At 40.2% G+C, this 21489-nt stretch overlaps 1 protein-coding gene across 2 annotated transcripts in view; it reads left to right on the top strand.

Annotated features, from left to right (window-relative positions):
* Positions 1 to 547: 547 nt before the first annotated feature.
* Positions 548 to 21489, top strand: part of GATB (GLU-ADT subunit B) — a 168886-nt gene continuing 147944 nt past the window's right edge. Inside the window, exon 1 of one of the 2 annotated variants that reach the window (XM_089424161.1) lies at positions 548 to 1296. In XM_089424161.1, the coding sequence (XP_089280287.1) occupies positions 661 to 1296 (636 nt within the window). In that variant the 5' untranslated portion in view covers positions 548 to 660. The remainder of the gene's footprint in view (positions 1297 to 21489) is intronic. The other variant, XM_089424160.1, reaches the window with a different exon arrangement.

Raw genomic sequence — 21489 nt, 5'->3', positions numbered from 1 at the left:
ACTAATTCACCTTGTCATGCGTGTTTACAAAATCCATCTGATAGAACATTACTTCCTAATTCGTTAGAGTGGAGCACTTCTTTGGCAAAACCAATAGCATCATACATCGACGGACCCAAGAGAAACCCAAAATTTTCCCTCTTGAGAGATTTAGACAAGATATTTTTCAGCGGGATGACAAGACCTTTGTATCACCTTCCATCCATAGCAACTTAAACAAACATAATTAGCTAAATACGACCATAGCACTTTATACAAACATAATTAGCTAAGTGCGAAGAGGCGTATGTTTTACTTTATTTGAATGAGAACATCCTGATATCGATAACTGAAATTAAAATTAGCAACTTATACAAACATAATTAGCTAAATACGACCATGGCACTTTATACAAACATAATTAGCTAAGTGCGAAGAGGCGTATGTTTTACTTTATTTGTATGAGAACATCCTGATATTGATAACTGAAATTAAAATTAGCAACTTATACAAACATAACTAGCTAAATACGACCATAGTACTTTATACAAACATAATTAGCTAAATGCGAAGAGGTGTATGTTTTACTTTCTTTGAATGAGAACATCCCGATATAGATAACTGAAATGAACATGAATAGTGGATAGTGAAGAAGTGTATGTATCGGCCAGAGAAGAAAGCATGGCTTCTATTCGCTGTTGCCTCAGAGGAGTTACTCCCTCTACCACAACAGCTGCATTTATCCGTTCATTCGATGGTAATATTGTAAAACACAGAGCATTCCGACCCCCAAATCCATATATTCTCCACAGGTATTTGAGCACCAACAAATTTGTAAAAGGCAGGGAATGCAGAGCCCAAGTGGATGGGCGGGACTACGAAGCAGTCATAGGAATAGAGACCCACGTACAGCTTTCGACACTCACTAAGGCATTCTGCAGCTGCCCATCTAAGTATGGCTCTCACCCAAACAGCAATGTGTGTCCAATATGCATGGGGCTGCCTGGTTGTTTGCCTGTGCTTAACGAGAAAGTGGTTGAATCTGCGGTGAAATTAGGAGTCGCATTGGACTGCCAATTGTCATTAAAATCTAAGTTCGATCGCAAGCAATACTTTTATCCCGACCTCCCCAAAGGATACCAGATTTCACAACATGACGTTCCTATAGCGAGAAATGGGTTCATAGATGTCGATATTCCGATGGAATTTGGTGGTGGGCACCGCCGTTTTTGTATAACCAGAGTGCACATGGAGGAGGACGCTGGAAAATTGATTCATGCGGGGAATGATCGTCTCTCGGGCTCATTGTACACTCAGGTTTGCTGAGTTTCTCAAATGGTTGTTTTTGGTAGTCCTGCCCCACTTCTTCATTCTCGTTTTTCTTTCCTCGTAAACATGGTTAAAGGTCAGGTTAAAAACTAGAAGTAGATTTTGATTTTGAGCAGGAGAAGAGCAGGATGCAAACATAATTTTGCAATCCCACTGATAGCAGTCTTGGTGACCTGGGCACTTCCCAAATTACTCTCTCCAAAAGAATTCAAAAAGGTTGCTAGAAAAATCTGCAAGCCCTCCATCCTCGATTTCTCTTAATGATTTCTTGATGACTTGGGACACTCCCCAAATCACCTTCCCCAATAGAATCCGAAAAAGTTGCTAGCAAAACCTGTAAGCCGTCAATCTCCAATTACTCTTAATGACTACCAAATGTTCCTTGGTTGATATAGAATCTAGTTGTACACAAAATTGCCATGTTAATGATCAACTGCATTAAATGATAACTGCTAACATCAGCATGAAGAATCCGATCTCTCAAGACTTGGTTACAAACTTACAGCATTGAGTCTTTTTACACAATTGTGTTAACAGCCCTACAACTTGTGATGGTTCAAAAGTAATTGACAACTGTTATGCAACCAGCTCACAAAAAGATAGATCAATGAATCAAAATTATCCTTTTCGAGGGGAAACCTCCCTTACATTACATAAATGAACAATTCTTGGATGATTCAAATGATAAGACCTCCTTGGTATATATAGGAGTCTAAGGAGTCACAATATAATCGGAGCCTACATAACAATAATAATGTAAGGACACAACAATAACAATAGTGGGCTTCTATGGGGCACAACAATAACATGGGGGATACATGGGCACAACAATAACAATAGGGGCTACACTAACAATAACAATAAGGGGAATGCACTAGTATTATAGGGACCTCACATGCCCTTCCCTTCAAAAAGTGTTGTCCTCAACGCTTGAGTAGTTCTGGATGCTTTTGTATAAAATTATCATCCTCCCATGTGGAATCTTCAGTAGTTAAGTTCTTCCACTTAATGAGATATTTTGAAATTAATCGATTCCATAGTTTTCAAATTCTTGCTTTCGTGACTGCTTCAGGCTCAAATATGATTTTTCCTTCTTTGTCAAGTTCTGGAACACCGTTTGAACTAGGATCTTGTCACCTATAACCTTCTTTATGTTGAAGAATGTAATTAGGTTCGGTCTTCATATTTATATTTGAGTCAAAGAATGAAAAATAATTTACTATTATTATTCCAATGACTTATTAAAGCATGGGTTTCATGCTTGGGCCATCATTTTAAAGGTCAAAGTCCCCATTGTGGACTTCTAGGTTTTATACGGAGTCATTAGAGTCATTGCCCGTTTAATGAGACCCTTCTTGGGCTTTTGTATCTTGTAAAAAGAATAATTATTGAGTCAAAAATGTAATTTGTCACCTCCACTACCCTGATGAAGTTGGCCTACAAGAGGACAATTCGACCCATAGAAGAGGCTATATATACAAGAGTAGTTCAATCTATTTGGACATCAACTCAACAAGTTCGATACACATCAAGGAAGTGCAGAAAAAGTGCGAAGTTCAAGGGGAAGAAGGAAGAAGTACAAGTCGAAGTTTCTGGGCTATCTCTCTCTCTCTCTCTTTTATGTGAAGTTACTAGGGATCAAAGTTTTGTTGCTGGAGGATCGAAATTCTGAAAGTGTTGGGTCGAAGATTCTGCTGCTGGAAGGTCGAAATTTTGGATTTGTTGGGTCGAAGTGTTGTTGCTGCAAGGTCGAAGATCTAGATCGAAGTTGTTGGAAGGAAGGGCTGACTTGGTGGTTGGAGGAGGTCTGTGTCTAGGTTGAAGAGTCTTGGATTATCTCGTCTTAACTACTGAAGGAAGAAGTTTGACTGGGTTTTCCCCTAGATAAGGGTTTTGCCCTGACAGAGTGCCTACATCTTGTGTCTCTTGTTCTTGTGATCTTCATACACACATAATTTGGTAATTGCTTGATGAAAGATAATATAATAAAGAAATAAAAGAAGCCAACATAATTCACAAGTAATTATCAAGAAAGAGAAATCTAACCCTAATTCTACTAGCATTGATTTCTCAATATGGTATCATAGCGAAGGTCAAGGAAGATTGTAGATCACTCTATTGGCTTAAAGGAAAGGACTACTCCCTCTATGATAAGATATTTGAAAATGGGATTCAATATTGCAGGAAGTTGGATCAAAAGAATCATCTACAACTTATTCAACAAGGTCAAAAGCAAAGGGTTTTTCGCTACACTCATAAGTTCACTCAATGATGACAATGCATGGATTATTGATAGTGGAGCATCAAGACACATGACAGGAGATAGCAAACAACTTCACACTCTATCAAAGGAACAATCTTCTCATGCAGTGGAATTGGGAGACAACAAAAGCTATGCTGTGAAAGGCTTGGGATCAACTTCTTTGAAGCTGGACAATGGAGCAAAGCTACATCTCAACAATATACTCTATGTTCCAGGTTTGAAAAAGAATTTACTTTCAATTTCTTGCTTAGAAGATAAAGGTGATAGAGTTGCTTTTGTAGATGGAAAGGTTTTGGCTTGGGGTAAAGATTCAAGCATTGATAAAGCTAGGGTTATTGGAATTCGTGAAGGAAGTCTATATAGAGTAATAACACCATCTCCTCAAGCCCTAGTTCACATGGAAATCAATCCCATTGAACTATGGCATAGAAGATATGGACATTTACATTACAAGGTTATTCCCTCTCTCAATAAATTGGTAAATGGCATTCCCAATATTAAAGAAGATCGTGAAGGAATATGTAAGGGATGTGCCTTAGGAAATAATACAAGGAAACCATTTACAATCAATGAAACAAGGTCTAAAGAAATATTGGACCTTATCCATTCAGATGTGTGTGGGCACATGACTACGGGAATTGTTAGTGTACCTTTTGATAGATAACCCACCTTCCTTCAAGAAGCATGCTAGATGGGAGGGAGCATTGTCTAGAGCATAGGTGCAGAGCTTTGAAGTAAAGTGATTTGTGGATCATCATAGGGTTGCTGGATGACTGGCTAACCAATGGCGAGAAAAGTTTTCTCCTAGAGGTTACCCACTTTTGGTGGGTAACAAGACCTGTTATTGATCTAATTAGCAGGGTTGATAAGGTTTTGGTAGCCTACTAGATGGGCACACAGAGAGCAGGGACCCACTGTCACCTTAGCCCAAGCCCCCACTATTTAGACCCATCAACCTCCTATATGGTCAAGGGAGGAGTCGCAAATATAACCCCAAACAATACGAAATAAGATCAATGCCTTAGATGGGGTCAGTTGGAGTGGTGTGAATCTTTCGGAATTGTCTAGGTGGTTTGCAATGTCACTGTACAACAAAAAACTAAATGGGGGATTTAAAAGTATCAAAATATAGAAAATATGGAGTGTAACTAATTGATTTTGGTCTATGAAATTTACTCTAATCAAATATGTATTTATATTTTAGTTTGGACCACTGGTTAGAGACTTATGGGTCAAAATAAATTGTCCTATAAAATGAGACTAAAGTTTGCGTAAAAAAGGGACAACAATTTGTTAAGCCCAAATCAGCCACCCCACAAGTGCCTAAGCACTTCCAAATTTTATGTCTAGGGGTGGAGGCTTGAGGATCAAATTAGGCTTATGAGGCTTCTCCTCAACCTATAACGACTGAAAAATCATTTTCCAACAAGCTAGAAATTATTTTTTATGAATTTAGGCGAAGCCTTCTTGGGAAAAATTGCCCAAGAATTTTTTCAAATCTGAATTTTAACTTTAATGTGTCTGAAAATGACATAAATTCAACTCCAAATAATGAAATGAATGATATTAAGCAAGATATAGTCAAATGAGGGATTTTTGAGTTATTACTTACTTGGAAAAGCACAAAACCCCTATTTTAATCGTTGACCTGTATGCTACAACCAATAAATCATTGCGTCTACAAAATAATTTGACTAGATACGAGTATGAAATGTGCACATAATATTAATTGTATGTATTCTTGGTTAGATCTAGCAATTTTGCTCAATTTCCCCTAGGAAATATTTCCTAACAAGATAAATGAATAAACCAACAAACAATTAAATCCTAAACTAATGCTTAGAATAAACTATTTTTGAATTTTTGTAGAAAAAATGGTTGTTGATTTTATGCCTATGCCCAACTTACCTCACCCTTGTAGGAGTGTTAAACCAACACCTTCTTAAGACGATCTAGCTTGATAAATGAAGGGAGTGGGTTTGGTCTTGAAGAGAAGTTGCTCCCACTCTATGTTGCGGGGGAGCGCTCCCCCCCCCCTCGCTCTCGCTCCCAATCCGCGCTCCGGGCGGGAGCGACTCGGGAGCGGGCTCCCTAAAAAAAATTTCTCTCCCTACCTTTTCGGGAGCGATTTCGGGAGTGTTTTGCCTTTTTTGCAATTTTTTTTTTGTAGTAATGTTTGAAATGCAATTTTTTTTGAAAGAAACAAATAATTTTTGAGTGGGGCAGCTTAATGATCAAGTCTAGGCCCTAGTATTGATATGCTATTCATGGTAATGTTAAATTCTTAAAGTAAAAGTGACATTCTCCTTAATATTCATTTTCATCCTTTTACTTAAATTTTTAACATTACCATGAAATGACTCAAGATGTTTGAGAGTGGTTTCGGCCTCATTGGATTTCATATGGAGAAAGTAGAATTTTAGATTTCATTCAAAATCTAGCAGATTTATCAGTTTTTCAGGATTTCAGGATTGGGGGATTGCAATGTTTCCATTGAATTTTGTCATGTATTAGGGTATGGAACTCATATTTAATCAAGAGCACCAATCCCTCTATGTACCTTGATGTTAGTGACATTGGTTGTCGAACTCTTCTATTATGACCCTTCTAAAAATGTATGCATCACTCAAACAAAATCTTGACTTGACATGCTATGCTTCTTCTATCTTATGTTAATGCTTAGAGGGTGATATTAATGACAAAGATCCCTATACAGATACAGAGGTAATGACAAAGATACCTCTGGATATTAATGCTTAGAGCGTGATATTAATGACAAAGACCCTGATTTTCCAACAAGACTAAAAAATTAGACATTTCTCGTGGTGGCAAGAGGCCCAAGCACAAGAAATAGATAATAGATTTACTTCTCTTTTCTAGTTTCTAGTAACTTTTATAGCTATTGACTCTTTCATATTTATTATGATATTTTTTTAAACAATATATGACAATTTAAGTTTGAAGTTGGCAATTATAACTCATTAGTAATGAATTATGAATATGATGCTTCATGAAAGTTGAAAGTTGTTTCATTTCATTTCATTTTATAACATTCCATTTCATGTTAGATATTATTTGTTGTAATGGTTACACTTAGCTTACAAGTACAACTTTGGTGATCAATGATGATAAATGTTATATATTGAATTTTGAAAGCTTGAAACTTTATGATTGATGAATCATGAGACTCAATATGTTGTATGTTACTATGTAACTAACTTGTGGACATGGTTGATGAAGATTATAACTTCTAGATGATTGTTGTTGTATGGTTCAATTTATGTTTTTTTTTTTTATGTTTTTTATATCTAATTCATTATTCTACATGTTTTTGTTAACATATATGTATCAAAATATAAAAAATATAAAAAATATATATATTATATAAAAAATGCTCCGGGATTCGCTCCCAAACCAGGAGCTTCTTAAAATGTCGCTCCCGCTCCCGTTTTTGCTCCCACTCCCCGCTTTCGCTCCCGCTCCCAAGTAACATAGCTCCCACTATTGACTTAATGCCCTTAATAAAGTTCGAACCCAGCTAGGAGCGGCCCCTTCAACGTGGCACCTTTGATCTTTAGATCACGTGTGAAGATGGATAGCAAATCTTGCACGATTTAAAGCTCCCCTTTAAAGGGTTTAATTGCTTAGATTGATGCACTTGCAAAAACAAAAAGTCCGAGTAGGGCTGCCCCTGAGTTTGCCCCTTCCACGTGACTATGTAGCCCCTCAATGGCACGATCTGTTAACCTCTATGTAGTTTTACTAATCATCAAGTTTATTAGATTAAATCCCAATAACATATGACCAAGAAAACAAAATGAGGATAAAAACCACTCCACACAATTATAAAAATTACAGACAATGGTTTTCAAAAGTGAGCTCTTTATTATTTGATGGCACTGTTACCCACCAAAGTGGGTGACCCTACAGGAGGAAACTTTTCTCTTCTTCTTCGCATCTAGCCGGCCAGGCATGCAACCCTTGACAACCACCACTCGCTGATGACGTGCCATTTTATCTCTGCCACCTGCATTATTCATATACTTTCTCACCCATTCGGCAAGAGCAAATGGACAAAGGTGGGCTTTCGATCAAAAGGTACTTTATTCATTTTGCAATCGGGTGCTTATGGTTGTTTGTGTTTGGGGCTTTTGATATGGATTATGGGGTGACTTGGAAGGGGGGGGGTTTGATCGTGATCTTGTTCCCTCACCTTAAACGAGGGGTTAATTTACGATCTTAGTCTAGTGGGACCTCCCCCAATGGCTAAGTGGGTATAAGAGGGGCACTACTTGGGAAGCCTCGATTGAGATAGTGTGTTCCATCTATCCCTATTCCATACTTACCACTTTCCATCTTACATTACAAGCCCATATTCCACCTCCATTCTTCGGGTTCAACTGACCATTGGTTCTTTGAGATTTGGCACCCATACATCCACATACCTGGGTAGGGCTCAAAACTTTGCCCTGGGAGGTTGATGCAGCTAAAAGAAAAGGAAAAAGCATATTATGGCCACAAAATAAAATAAAAGAATATCAAAATGCAAAAGATGGTTGGGACATACACATTAGCACGTGGACAAAGCCTAGCATGAGCTCTACCTCACTCATTATGGGCATCACTTGGTTCTCGAGCACATGTTGCTCCTATACATCATAAAAGGAACCCATTCATGTTCCAACCTTGATGGGTGACTAGTTGACTCGCCATTAAGGGATAATGCAACTGCTATACATCATATAAAGCAAGCTCTAACCCTTTGAGCTACGAGCAGTAATACAAAGAAAAATCAAGCAAAAGTAAAAGGCGCACAAGAGGGGTGGAAAAACAAAGGCCGAGTTGGTAACTCATGCATCCACGATTGCTCCCTCCTCACATCTATACACTCAGGATGTGGATCCCCATCATGCTGGTCCCTTTGACCATGGCACTTGGCCATGAAGTCTTCTCCCCTTCATGCCATCATTATTCACTAACACCTATCGATTGAAGGGTGGATTGAGGAAATGTTACTTCCCCTTGGGGGTTGGAAACACCTAATAGGGTTGTCGTTTAGCCACTTCTACCTAGGGAGGAAACACCATTGTGAGTACAAAGCCCCAATTCCGGAAGGGAAGCCTTATTTGAAGTACGAAATAGCCCTTTAAATTGAAGCTTAGTTCACTTAGATGCAAAAATGTTTATTGTCCTTGATCATGGTTGTTTTCACTAGACTTTATGTTGTGATTGTCAGGTGGTTTAGCACCCCTTGACCTAGGCACCTTACACACAGGTAATCGGGCCCTAGAGAAGTATAGTGGCGCCCATAGGTGAAACGTTGAGAGCCTTGGGTCTCTAAGCAGTAGCAACACATCACCACCTGCACCTAGAGCGTTCTGCCACATTGCACTGCATTTGATGATTCTTCAAGATGATACACTTGGACGCAATGTGCTCCTAGGCCGACCTAGCACCATATGAGGGGAGGTAGTTGGTTTAGGGCTTAGATGAGGATGGTCTTAGCTTTTGAGACACGGGAGGGCTAGTAGCACATATAAAGCCCTTAACTTTGGAGCAGAGATGGACATTTTAAGCAGTATGGGACCCAGGAGACCACCTTTTGGTACCCCAAGTGAATTTTGGGGACCACAGAGGGATATTGATGGGGATTTGAGGGCCAACTCTCAAATGACGATTTTTGGAGGCTTCTACACCACACTTGGCACTCAAAAGCCTCAACGCATGCCACATTTAGCTCATTTATTGGATGACGTCAACATTTTGAGACCTCACGACTCACACGTGTGGGCTATTATTAGATTTATTGTCTAATCTAGATGGGTTGGCTTGTAACCCAATGCATGATTATGATTTTACTTGTCTTCTAGGGGCTTTTAGGTAAAATTAGACTTGTCCTCCTCATATAAATAGAGGAGAGGACCTTTTCATTTGTCATTATCATCACTTGTGAATTCAATCTCTCTACTTGAAAATTTTGGCCTCTTGTACCTATTGGAGAGATGTGATCGACGGAGCATATTTTGTCTTGGAGCTATATTCTTGTCTTTGGAGAAGTTGCCTGTTGATTTTTGTAGCTTGGAAGGTACTCCACAACCTTAGGTACTGGGCTTGTGTGAGTTGGCAGCACAAAAGCTCTTTGTGGGAAAAGTACCCAAGCCGTGGGTTTTGCACCCAAAGTTGTGGGCACAAAAGCAAGCATGATTTTGGAGGTTTGACCATTGTTGCATGTTTGGCACCCTTAATGGAGCAAGGGGCAACTAAGCAACCTTGGTAGATGTGATCGAATGAGAGAATTTTTTACGTTTATATGTTGTGGGCTAATTGACACAATGTACAAGTCGGCTTGACTTGAAGAGTTGTCTTTTGGTGGGTAATCATTACACCTAGAACTTATCAGTGTATGGATGGCTATCTCTCGGGCACAGGTTGAAGTTCAGCCTAGATGTGGAAAATGGAACACCTAACAACATATAAAGGAGCCTAGCCATTCAATCTAATCGCATCACAAGTGCATACATCATTGGAGAAGAGCAATCTAATTTGGCCGCAGCCTCAAGAGGACAAGTCGAAGTGAAGGAAAGGTCAGTTTTGGAGTCTTTTCTTGTGATCGTTTTAGGCCTTGAGCAAGGTGCTGGCCGAGCTTCAAGGACAAATCTGGGCACACATTTGTGGGGTATCTTTCTGTGGACAAGGGTGAAGATTATCTGTGCTATTACAGGAGGGGCTGAGCCCTATTTGGGTGTTGGTCTACGGTCTAGAACAACCTTTATGATGGTTGGATTAACCTAGAATAATAGCGTAAATAAGCAAGCCTCGTAGAAGGAAGTCAATGCAGGTTGAAGGGTGGTTTGGCCAGGAGAAGGAGTAGACCTGTAGCTGTCTAGGGTGCCCTAACCAGGGCCAAAAACTTCAGGATAGTGTGCACAGGGCCAGTTGTATAAGGCATAGTTGACTTCCTTCAAAGATGTATGTCGTTGCTTTTCAAGTATGGCGTTTTTCTAGTTTGATATGTCCAGATTGGACAAAGTTGTTGGGCAACTTAAGTACAAATTGGAGGGCTGTTAGAAGTTGTCAATTGTGCCATAAGTTCGGCCTATTGTGAAGGACTACAAGGCTGATAGGAGGGTAGGAAGGTTGGAGCCTAAGGGTTGGTCTTTGAAGGGAAGAAAGGGCAACCAAGAGGGATTATTGTTCAGCCCTAGTTCACTGTGTTTGCAGAGGTCATCTTCATTGGAAAGAGGGCAACCTCCATTGCCCTAAGGTCTATCATCAAGGAGCAACAATATGACAAAAGTTGGTAGCATTGTTGAAGACCCTATGTGTTGGAGTCCTTGAACGAAGGAGCAGCTAGAGGGCATAAGTGTTTATGCCTAAGTTCAATGACCTAAAAGAGTTGTGTTGGCTGATAGACATAGATTGTGGAGCTGCAGATTGGAAGGCAAAGGGCCACCAAAAGTGTTTAGGGTACGTGGATTTAAAGGAGTTGAGGAGTGCACTACATTAGCATGTAGGTCAATTGTATCCTATTTAGGGCAGTTTGATAATCATAGTTGTTGTTGATACCTAGCCCTAGTTGTCTTGTATCAAGGGCCATTGTCCCTGGGACGAGAGCCCTAGATTGTTGTATTAAAGATTGTTAATATAATGAAGTTGGGTTGAAAATGTGTCTTGTGTACATGTTGATTGAATGCTATTGTTTTCCCTTGTGCAAAGTAGTATTGTTGTGGCATTTGGGTTTGTTTGTGTTTGAGATTTTAAGGCCCAAACCAGATTCTCAAGTGCCATGGAAATTCAACATTGCGTTGGATCAATGATTGGATTGTACATGCATATTGTCTTGTGACTTTTATTGGAAAATTTTTGATTTCATTTCTAATGTATTGATGATCTAGGTTAAATATTGTGCCGTATTTTTGTTGAATATCAACTTTATGGAAGCTAGGTCATATTATTGCATGCATTACTCATTGTATAATATCCCCTTGGTGATCTTTCATTAGCTCTCCCAAGTGAATTCTGATCCCTCACAAGGGTAATAGTTAGGGTTTCGATACTAGGTTATCAAAATATCCTTACTCCTTTGCAAGTTTTAGCCAACCTAAAGAATTCGTATACTCCATCAACCCTAAGACTAGGCATTGATGATCCATTTGTTGGTGATCAAGTCAATTTTATCTAAAAACTTTTACTTTTCCTCGTTCTTACCTAACTTGGCCCTCTTAAGGCGAAACGACCATCTAGGGCTTAGTGCGAATTGACTAGCAAGGAAGCTTTTGGGTCTTTGAAAGTATAAACATCAAAGGCTATAATGCTTGCCTCAAAATCACACCCTTTGGTGGGCATTCATTCCAATTTCATCCATAATTTCTCTTGCCCTAGGGTAAAACCCTAGTTTGGTTTTAACTTCAATTTGAGGGCTTCTTGAGGGTTTCATTGTGAAAATTTTGGTGCTACTAAATTATTTTGCAGCTTAGAAAATTTTGCTGCAAAATTTTACTGCAGCGACTGGAATTATTCTTCTAACTATAAATTAATCAACAGTTTGTTTGCCCATACAAACAACGAATAATTCACTATTGCAAACTTCACAAATACAAAATTCTGCAAAAGAAAATAGTGTTGGTAAGTGAGAAAATCTAGTGCACATAAAATTGACATAGTGATTTTTGGAAAATTGTTCCCGGAAAAATCCAACTTGGGAAAACTGGTGCAACAGTTGAGGGTTTTATTATTATGCAACAATGAAATTCTAAGTATAGGCTATGGATTCTCAACTAGTGATCCGAACAACAAGAATCTGACATAAATAATTAGAGAGAAAATTCTCTCACCCCGCAAGCAATTCCGACATTGGCTTCTCTAGAAAAAATGGCCATCCAAACCCCTGCATAGGCCCTCTACACAGTCCCAACATTGCCTCTCACACGTGTTGCTCAGTTTCAGCCTCTGAGCAAGCTGTCTTGCCTGTCTCTACTGCTGGAAGTGACTCTCCGGCCTTCTGGACGTTGAATCGACTTCCTCCCCAGCTAAATTGAATTGCTCTGCGTTAGCTACTGCGTAGTCCTTGCGGTGCTTCTGCATGGATCACTTCTGTCACTTGCTGCTTCCTCTTTGGATCTGGAAAACTTTTTCCGGATCACTATCCCTACCCCTCACTATCTCTGCTTCAATCTTTGGCTTTCTGACAACTGCTACTGCTCTTTGGAAATCGATCTGCCAAGGAAATCAAACTGCTCAAGTGTATTCTCCAAGCGCCCATTGACTTCTTGTAATCCTCTGTTGGATCACCAATGACCAAGATCAGAACGTAATCAAGGGCCTAGATTAATTCCTTATCGATTCGTGTGAGTTTCTAGAGAATTCTCACCTTGACTTAATTAATTCTGATTAATTAACCGGTTTTCCTAAGTTTAGACTTAGGAGACTGTTATCTCTTAGAGAAAACGCAGGCTGTAAGGGAAAAACTCTAAGGTCACCTCTAACAAATCTCTTGAATTGAAAGCTAGCCCTTTCAATCCGAAGGGGGATACCTTCTATAACTCAGTCGAAATGACTGGTTATGTACTTAACACAATGACTAGATTTGCTGTAATAAGGCTTCAAAATTGTGGTAGGGTTTGATAGATTTCCATTGGGCATGGAGTCAAATACTTGGCTTAACAAGGAAGCAAGCTAAAACCTTCATAGAGGCAGGGCAATTGAGGTACTCTGAGATTTAAAATTGTTGAGATGGAATGCAGAATAAGAAGGCAGTAGTATACTTATAAGAGCACCACAATGATGAATTCTACAAAACATAAGTTAGAAATTTGTGAAAGACTGATCATATAAACAAAGCATAGTAAATATGATTTCTTTTTATTTACTCTTATCAGTCATGGAAGAACATACATATGACAACATAGAAGGAAAACAAAAACAGGGAAACACATATCCAAAATCTCTCAACACAAGAATCTCTGCTGCAGAATTAGTCTTCCTTCATTAAAATTCAAAAAATATACAGAGCACAATAAGTTTCTGATAAAAAACCCAACTTCTGCACTTTCCTTGGAATGAATCATAAAAAAGTTTGATAAAGACATCTTCATATTTGACTCTAAGAAGATCAGTAAAGTCACAAAAATTTGAAATATGCTTCAAAGTCAAGTTCAAATCCTCTCCGCTAAATTTTGGACCATTCCTTAAAAAATGTTCATCCTTGGGTAAAGTGTTAGTTTTTGGTAGCATCGGATGTGCTCTAGCCTTGAAAATTGGCAGAGAGGCTAAGGTACATGAGTTCTAAAGAACCCAGAAACTGTCTGGTGAAATTCCATCCGGATTGTATTTTATTAAAATAATTAATTATTTTAATAGGGTTCCTAAGTCCAAACTTAGGGAAATTAAAATATTAAAGGGTATTAATCAAAATATGGGTGAGAATGATCTAGAAGGCGGATCAAGTCATGTTTTAATCTTAGCCGTTGATTAGAGACTTAATCTCAGCCGTTGAAGTCTCAACAGGAAAAGTATAAAATGGAGGCTTGGGGTTCACTTGGAAACACATAGAGAGATTGAGGAAATCGATTTTTTGAGGTGAGAAGTTCTCAGGAGGAAAATCGATTGGGGAGATCTTGCAGCTGAAGGGCAAAGAGAATCGGGGAGAAGGACTTTCCGGAAAATACAGAACAGAGAGGCAGAGAGAGCTAATAGAGAGGCACGACAATAGTTGGGAGAATTGACACAGAAAAGCTGCTTGTCACTAGAATCCGGAACTGTCGGAACAACTGAAATTGCTGGGAACTGCTAGAACTGCCAAAACAGCCGGGAGAGCTGACACAGAGGCAATGTAGTAGTCGGGAGAGTTGACGCAGAAAATTTGCCTGTCACGCAGAATCCGAAATTGCCGGGAATTGTCGGAACAGCTGGGAGAGCTGGCGCAGAGGGTAGAGAAGGTGATGCAGAGCCAACACAGAAATAGCTGAGGTTAGCCAGTCTTGTTTAGGATCAGCCGAATTGTGCTGGGTGAAGTGAGGTAAAACTCACTCAGAGTTTCTGCCAGTATTTTCTCTGTAAAGGATTGCTAGATGAGCATCCTAGATTTGTATTCAGATATTTCTCTTGCATAATAATGAATCCTTCGAACTTCTGCACCGGTTTTCCCACATTGGGTTTTTCAGGGACTATTGTGTCCAAAAATAAGTGTGTCCCATGTATCTTGTTCTTTGTTCTGTTTTCTGTTTCATGAGATCAAATATTTAATTGGTGTAGGCTGCAGAAGTAATTTGCTTTAGTATTCAGAAGAATAACTTGATGAATGTAATTTTAAAATCAAGTAGGTGAAGTAGATTCAGATTTGCTGCAGTAGGGGTTCCTTCGAGTAGTTGGTATTTTCACATGGTATCAGAGCATTGATTTTGAAACAAGAAGAGTAGATCCAGTGCGATCAGTGAGGCCGAAAGTTGCACTTAGCAGCATTTCGAATCCCCTTGAAGGGATTGTGCAATCTTTGTTGGGAAGCAGATCCGAGGAAATCTCTCTTTGAGTGAGATGACAAAGAGGTACGATTTCCAGTTCGAGAGTTTGCAGAGGCAGAGGGAGTGACGCATAGCCTCAGTGCAGTTCCTGCTGGGGCAAAAATCCGCTGGAAAAGAACGAAGACACGTAGAAGGGGAATTTTCTCCTCAGAGAACTTTTCGCTAGAAAGTTCGAATTTCTCACTTGCTAAGACACTGAGCAGTGACAAGAGGAGTCGGATCGGCAGTGGGTGAGATGGCATCGCATGGGCTTAGAGATCAGGACAAGATTGGAAGGAGCTTCCAACTATGTCATATGGAAGACCATAATCTCAGCTATTTTGGAGGAACATGATCTTGAGACCTACGTCAATAGTGTTGTCGCTGTTCCTGCTGACAACGATAAAAAGAAGAAGTACAAAGCTGAGTAGGGGAAGGCAAAGAGGCTCATTCTCGATGGAGTTCGAGATCACGTGGTCTCACACTTTCAGGGCAAGGATACAACTTGGGAGATGTGGGAAGCCTTATCTTCTTTGTATGAAGGCTCTTCCAAACAACGAAAGATGTATTTAGAGCAGAAATTGCACAGGACTTTGATTCTGAAAGGAGAAGGGGTGAACCTCTATCTTCAACGGCTTCAGGACACTAGAGACCAACTTGTTGCAGTGGGGTCCACTCCTCAGCCAACCGCGATAGTGAGGATAGCCCTGAATGGAGTCTTGGATGAATAGCAAGTTTTCATCCAAAGCATATTGGGCAGAGAAAAACTACCTTCATGGGAGGAGATGTGGACGACTCTTCAACAGGAGGAGTTAAGGAGGGACCTAGTGAAGGTCAACCTCAGTGACAGCAGTGAGAGTGGCACAAAGACGAAGGAGGAGGAGGAGAACGTAGCTCTAGCATCGAAGGGACAACAGAAGCCGAAACAGAAGGACATTTCGAAGGTGAAATGTTTCAGTCGTGGCGAGTTGGGCCACTATGCATCCTAGTTTCCTTTGAAGAAAAAGGACAAGGATGAGAAACATGATCCTAAGGCTGCTTCAACAAAGATTGACGAGGATGAGTTTGCCATGAGTGCTCATGCATCTCTAGGCGGGAGATGGGGTGATATTGAGCTATAGTCGGGAGGACTACATGTGGGTAGGATCCTTGAGGAGTCCACCTCTTGGATCAATTCCTTGCTACGGGAGCCCAAGGTTCAACAATAGTGAGATGGAGTTAGTGTCGGATGATGCAGTGGAGTGTTTGGAGGAGAGATGCAGTAGCTGGGGACCAGAGACTGATCAACGCAGAGCAAGGTTGGCAGCAGTGCAGGAGTCAATAGCAGCGCAGAAGATTCAGAGGGTCAGAATCAGTAGTAGTCAGATTCCAACATTCATTGTATTATGCTATACATAGTTAAGTTTAGCTGATTTTGGATGTTTTTCAGTTGCTTCTCTCAGCAACTGAGTTGCAATACAGATGCAGTGTTAACAGTGGCAGTGCTAGCAGCATAACAGATGCAACGTTTGAGAGGGAGCTGTAGTACAAATGTAGCAGCGACAGTGTCATGGGCAGCAGTACAGTAGCAACAACAACACAGTGTTGGTGGCAACAACAATGTAGAAAGGAGGTGCTTCAGAAATAGAGCAACATGCAGGTGGACATTGTTGCTAGAGCACTTTCCTCGCTAAGAGGGAGTGTTAGTTTTTGGTAGCGTCGGATGTGCTCTAGCCTTGAAAATTGGTGGAGAGGCTAAGGCACATGAGTTCTAAAGAACCCAAAAACCGTTTGGTTGAGGAAATCGATTTGCTGAGGTGATAAGTTATCAGGAGGAAAATCGATTGGGGAGATCTTGTAGTCGAGGGGCAGATAGAATCCGGGAGAAGGACTTTCTAGAAAATACAAAACAGAGAGGCGGAGAGAGCTAGCAGAGAGGCAGTGCAGTAGCCGGGAGAGCCGACGCAAAAAATTTGCCTGTCATGTAGAATCTAGAACTGTCGGAACAATCGAAACTGCTGGGAATTGTCGAAACAACTGGGAGAGTTGATGCAGTAGCCAGGAGAGTTGACGCAGAAAAGCTCCCTGTCACGCAGAATCCGCAACTGTCGAAACTGCCGGAACTATCGGAATTGCTGGGAACTGTCGGAACAGCTGGGAGCGCTGAGGCAGAGGGCAGAGAAGGTGACACAGGGCTGACGCAAAGCCAACACAGAAATAGTTAGGGTTAGCTAGTCTTGTGCCGGATGAGCCGAAATTCTGCCGGGTGAAGTGAGCTAAAACTCACTCAGATTTTCCACCAGTATTTTCTCTGTAAAAAATTGCTAGATGAGCATCCTAGATTTGTATTCAGATATTTCTCCTGCATAATAATAAACCCTCAGAACTGCTGCAACGATTTTCCCACAATGGGTTTTTCTGGGGACTATTGTGTCCAAAAATAAGTGTGTCCTATGTATCTTGTTCTTTGCTCTGTTTTCTTTTTCATGAGATCAAATATTTAATTAGTGTAGGCTGCAGAAGTAATTTGCTTCAGTACTCAAAATAAAAACTTGATGAATGTAATTTAAAAATCAAGTAGGTGAAGTACATTCAAATTTGCTGTAGTAGGGGTTCCTTCGAGTAGTAGGAATTTTCACATAAAGGATTAGGGAAACAATGAGTTTTTGAAAAGTACAAACATGCATACCTTGAAATGATTGTAGCAACATCTACGTCCTTCATTAGTGTAGTGGAGTCACCAATGAAATCTTTGAGCTATGGATCCTTTTAATAATGGAGTTGTCATGAATGTTTTGAACCTTTGGATTCCTTTGAAAATGGAGTCGCCGGAGCAAAAATCTTGTAGCCAAACTGATGTCCAAATCTCTGTTTGCGCTCAGAGATCTGATCCAAACCATAAAATTGTTCGCGGAAAATGTATCCTGCGTTCCCTTTCAACGACGCCAAAATGTTACCTCTTAGAGAAAACCTTGGCTATAAGGGAAAAACTCTAAGGTAACCTCTAACTGCTTTGAGGTTGAAAGTTGGCCCTTCAACCTGGAGAGGGATCTCCCCCTAAACTCAGCTACCCAAGGTCACAATGGTAGAAGGTCTGTAATATGTTCTATGGCTAGTTTAATTGAGAAAAACTAAGGTTGGTTGGACTGTAGGAAATTTCACCATTGGGCATGGAGTCTAACCCAATCAATTTTATATAAACCACAGTCACAAAAGCAAGATAGTAACAACTCGTCTGACAAGTTTAGGAAATCAGAGAATAGTAAAGAAATTAGTGTGATCTTTAGGTGAAAAAAAGTAATAAATATCTGAATAAAAGAATTTGGAGCACAAAGATATGAATTCCAATTCAACAACCTGGTATTCAAATATTGAAGAAGATATGAAACTTAGAAACAGATAGGGAATTGCAAACACAAGAATTTCTACAAACTGCTCACATAGACTACTGTAATATTAACTGATTACATACACGCACAATACATAAAAGAGGCTTTCTTTCAAAAGATTCCAACCCTTTTCAATTACAAAGTCTCTGTCTTTATAGAATACTCACACACTGTAAGCAAGTTTCCAACAAAGATTTAATTACAAAGTCTAAAACTAGATGAGCAATTCTCTAATTAAAAACTGAATACATTACATCTTTTCATCGTAAAACAAAAGAAATAATATTATGTATTTGAAGATCATGTTGTTGCTGGAGTCATGGTTGAAGCTAAGGATCCCCAAGTCAAATTTGATGAGGTGGCATCCAAGTCAAAGTTGATAAGGTGTTTTTTCTAAATATAGAAAAAACTAATTCTGGCGAATTCCTGAAAAATAGGATTCAAAGATCAATTCAAATCTCTCAAACCATGATAGTTGTGCAAAATCTGAGAGAGGTTTTTTTTAATGGGTCCATTGTCGACAAAAACCTTTGGGTTTTAAAAAATCTGTTTCCAGCTGTTCAGAAACCGCACCCGAAGTTTACCGCCTTTTACAGGAAAAAACAAAGCTTTAACTGACCATTTTTACAAAAATGCGTTGCTACTCTGGTTGTCAACGTTTTAACCCTATTTATTACAAATCGGCGCTGACACTCTCGTTGTCAATACTTTACAAATTATTGACTAAATTGAGATAACAAAAACATTAAAAAACAAGTTAATAATCTAATTAAGTCATCTCTAGGTGGAATATCCAGAAACGATTTATGGGTTATGGATATCTCATTTATTCTAGCCCCTCCACCAAGTTTCGTGACTAGAACACATCTGATGCTACAAAAACTAACACTCCCTCTTAGCGAGGACTGTGTTCTAGTGCTGCACACCCTACCACAACACTCTGTCTTGACTCTCTATACCATTTCCTGTCATGCTATTGATGTCTAGCCATACTGCCCACCAACCACTAGGCAACTTTGATGCTGCATCCGTGCTGCTGCTGACATTGCCATTGTGCTGCCAACTCTGCATCTGCACTGCAACTCCCTCTCATCTGTTGTTGCTGCAACTGTAACTACTGCAACTAAGAAGCATCAACTGTGTTCAGTATGATGCATCTGTCTCCTGAGTCCTGACTGCTACTAGCTACTGCACTGTTCACTGAAGTATTTGTGCTGCTGCTAGCTCTGCTCTGTGCCACTCCTCATTGCTGCCAATACTGCACTGCGCTCCTCAACATCTGACTGCTACTAGTCTACAACTGTCACTCTTGATCTGATTGCATTATTGACACTGATCCATCTTGCTACTGAATACTGTGGGCCTCTCGTAGCAAGATGATGATCCATGAGGTAGACTCCTTAAGGATCTTGCCCAAAATCTACAGTTTTGGACCACAGCTCCATGTCGCCCCACGTCTCTCCTAGAGGTGTAGTTGCAAACGTAGCAAAATCTAATCTACTCATGTTGTTGCTACTACTGTGGTACTGTGGGCCCCTGTAGCAAAGGTGATGGTCTCGTTGCAACAATCCGGAACTGATCTGATTGATCTCCTTGTTGCAACTGTGTTGGACCTTGCCCATTCGGCACAATAGAGTCTCATACTCCTCCTCTTGGATCTGGTGCCTCACTATCTATTGGTACTGCCACCACATTTTCTGCATAGGTCTTCAGACCATGCTCATCAAGGAGCAAGGACATTCTGGCCTTACAAATGATTTAGTTGGAGGCACCGTCCAATCTGTCTTGATCTCTGAGCCTAGCTGTGGCTATCTCGAATCTAGTCGAAAACTCCCTCTTTTGCTCTGCTTGGCTGCTGCTTCTGCTATTCGCACTCCCTTTTGGAGTGAGGAGATTCGCTCACAACCACTGCCAATTTGCTTGAAAAAATCAAACTTCTGAACTTTGAAGTCCCTTGAGAGAAATTTTCTCTCTGCTGTGTGTGCTTTTCTCTTCCACTCGACGCTGGTTTTGCTGCTGCAAAACCCTCTGCATCCAACCAAGTAATCTGCTCAACTAAAATCTGAGCTGCTGTTGCTCCCTCTGACTACTGGAATCACTATCCTGGGCGGCTCGAATTTTCTGCAACTAAAAATCAAACTTCCCTAATAAATTTGATCTACTTGCCCTAGGCTTTGCGCAAACTCTGAGAATTTCGGCCGGCTGCTCCCTCTGAAGAGCGAAATTCTCTTCTTTCGTTTCTGAGCTTCCCAACTGATCACTTACGCTTTGATACCATGTGAAAATTTCAGCGCTACGAAATTTTTCTGTAGCTCAGAAAATTTCACTACGAAATTTTATTGCAGCGGTTGGAAATTATTCTTCTAACTGTAAATTAATTAACAGTTTGTTTGCCCATACAAACAACGAATAATTCACCATTGCAAACTGTACAAATAAAAAATTATGCAGAAGAAAATGGTGTTGGAAACTAAGAAAATCTATCACACATACACATGAAATTTACACAGTTATTTTTGGACGATTGTCCCTGGAAAAACCCAACTTGGGAAAACCGGTGCAATAGTTGAGGGTTTTATTATTATGCAATAGTGGAATTCTGAGTACAATCTATGGATGCTCAACTGGCAATCCAAACAACAAGAATTTGATAGAAATAATTAGAGAGATAATTCTCTCACCCCACAAGAAATCTTGACATTGGCTCCTCTAGAAAAAAATGGCCGTCCAAACCCTTGCATAGGCGCTCTACACAAGTCCCAGCGCTGCCTGTCACACGTGTTGTTTAGTTTCGGCCTCTAAGCAAGCCGTCTTGCCTGTCTCTATTGCTGGAAGTGACTCTCCGGCCTTCTGGAAGACTTTTCCGGCCTCTGGAAGCTGAATTGACTTCCTCCCTAGCTAAATCGAACTGCTTTGCTTTAGCTATTGCGCAGTCCTTACGCTGCTTTTGCATGGATCACTTTTGTCACTCGCTCTTGCCTCTTCGGATTTGGAAAACTTCCTCTGGATCATTGCGTCTACCCCTCACTGTCTCTGCTTCGATCTCTGGCTT

This window comes from Pinus tabuliformis, chromosome 4_2, assembly GCF_031772625.1.
Source record: "Pinus tabuliformis cultivar Carrire ecotype Pingquan chromosome 4_2, CPIR1, whole genome shotgun sequence".
Lineage (NCBI taxonomy): Eukaryota > Viridiplantae > Streptophyta > Pinopsida > Pinales > Pinaceae > Pinus > Pinus tabuliformis.
This window is presented reverse-complemented; position numbering and strand designations above follow the sequence as displayed.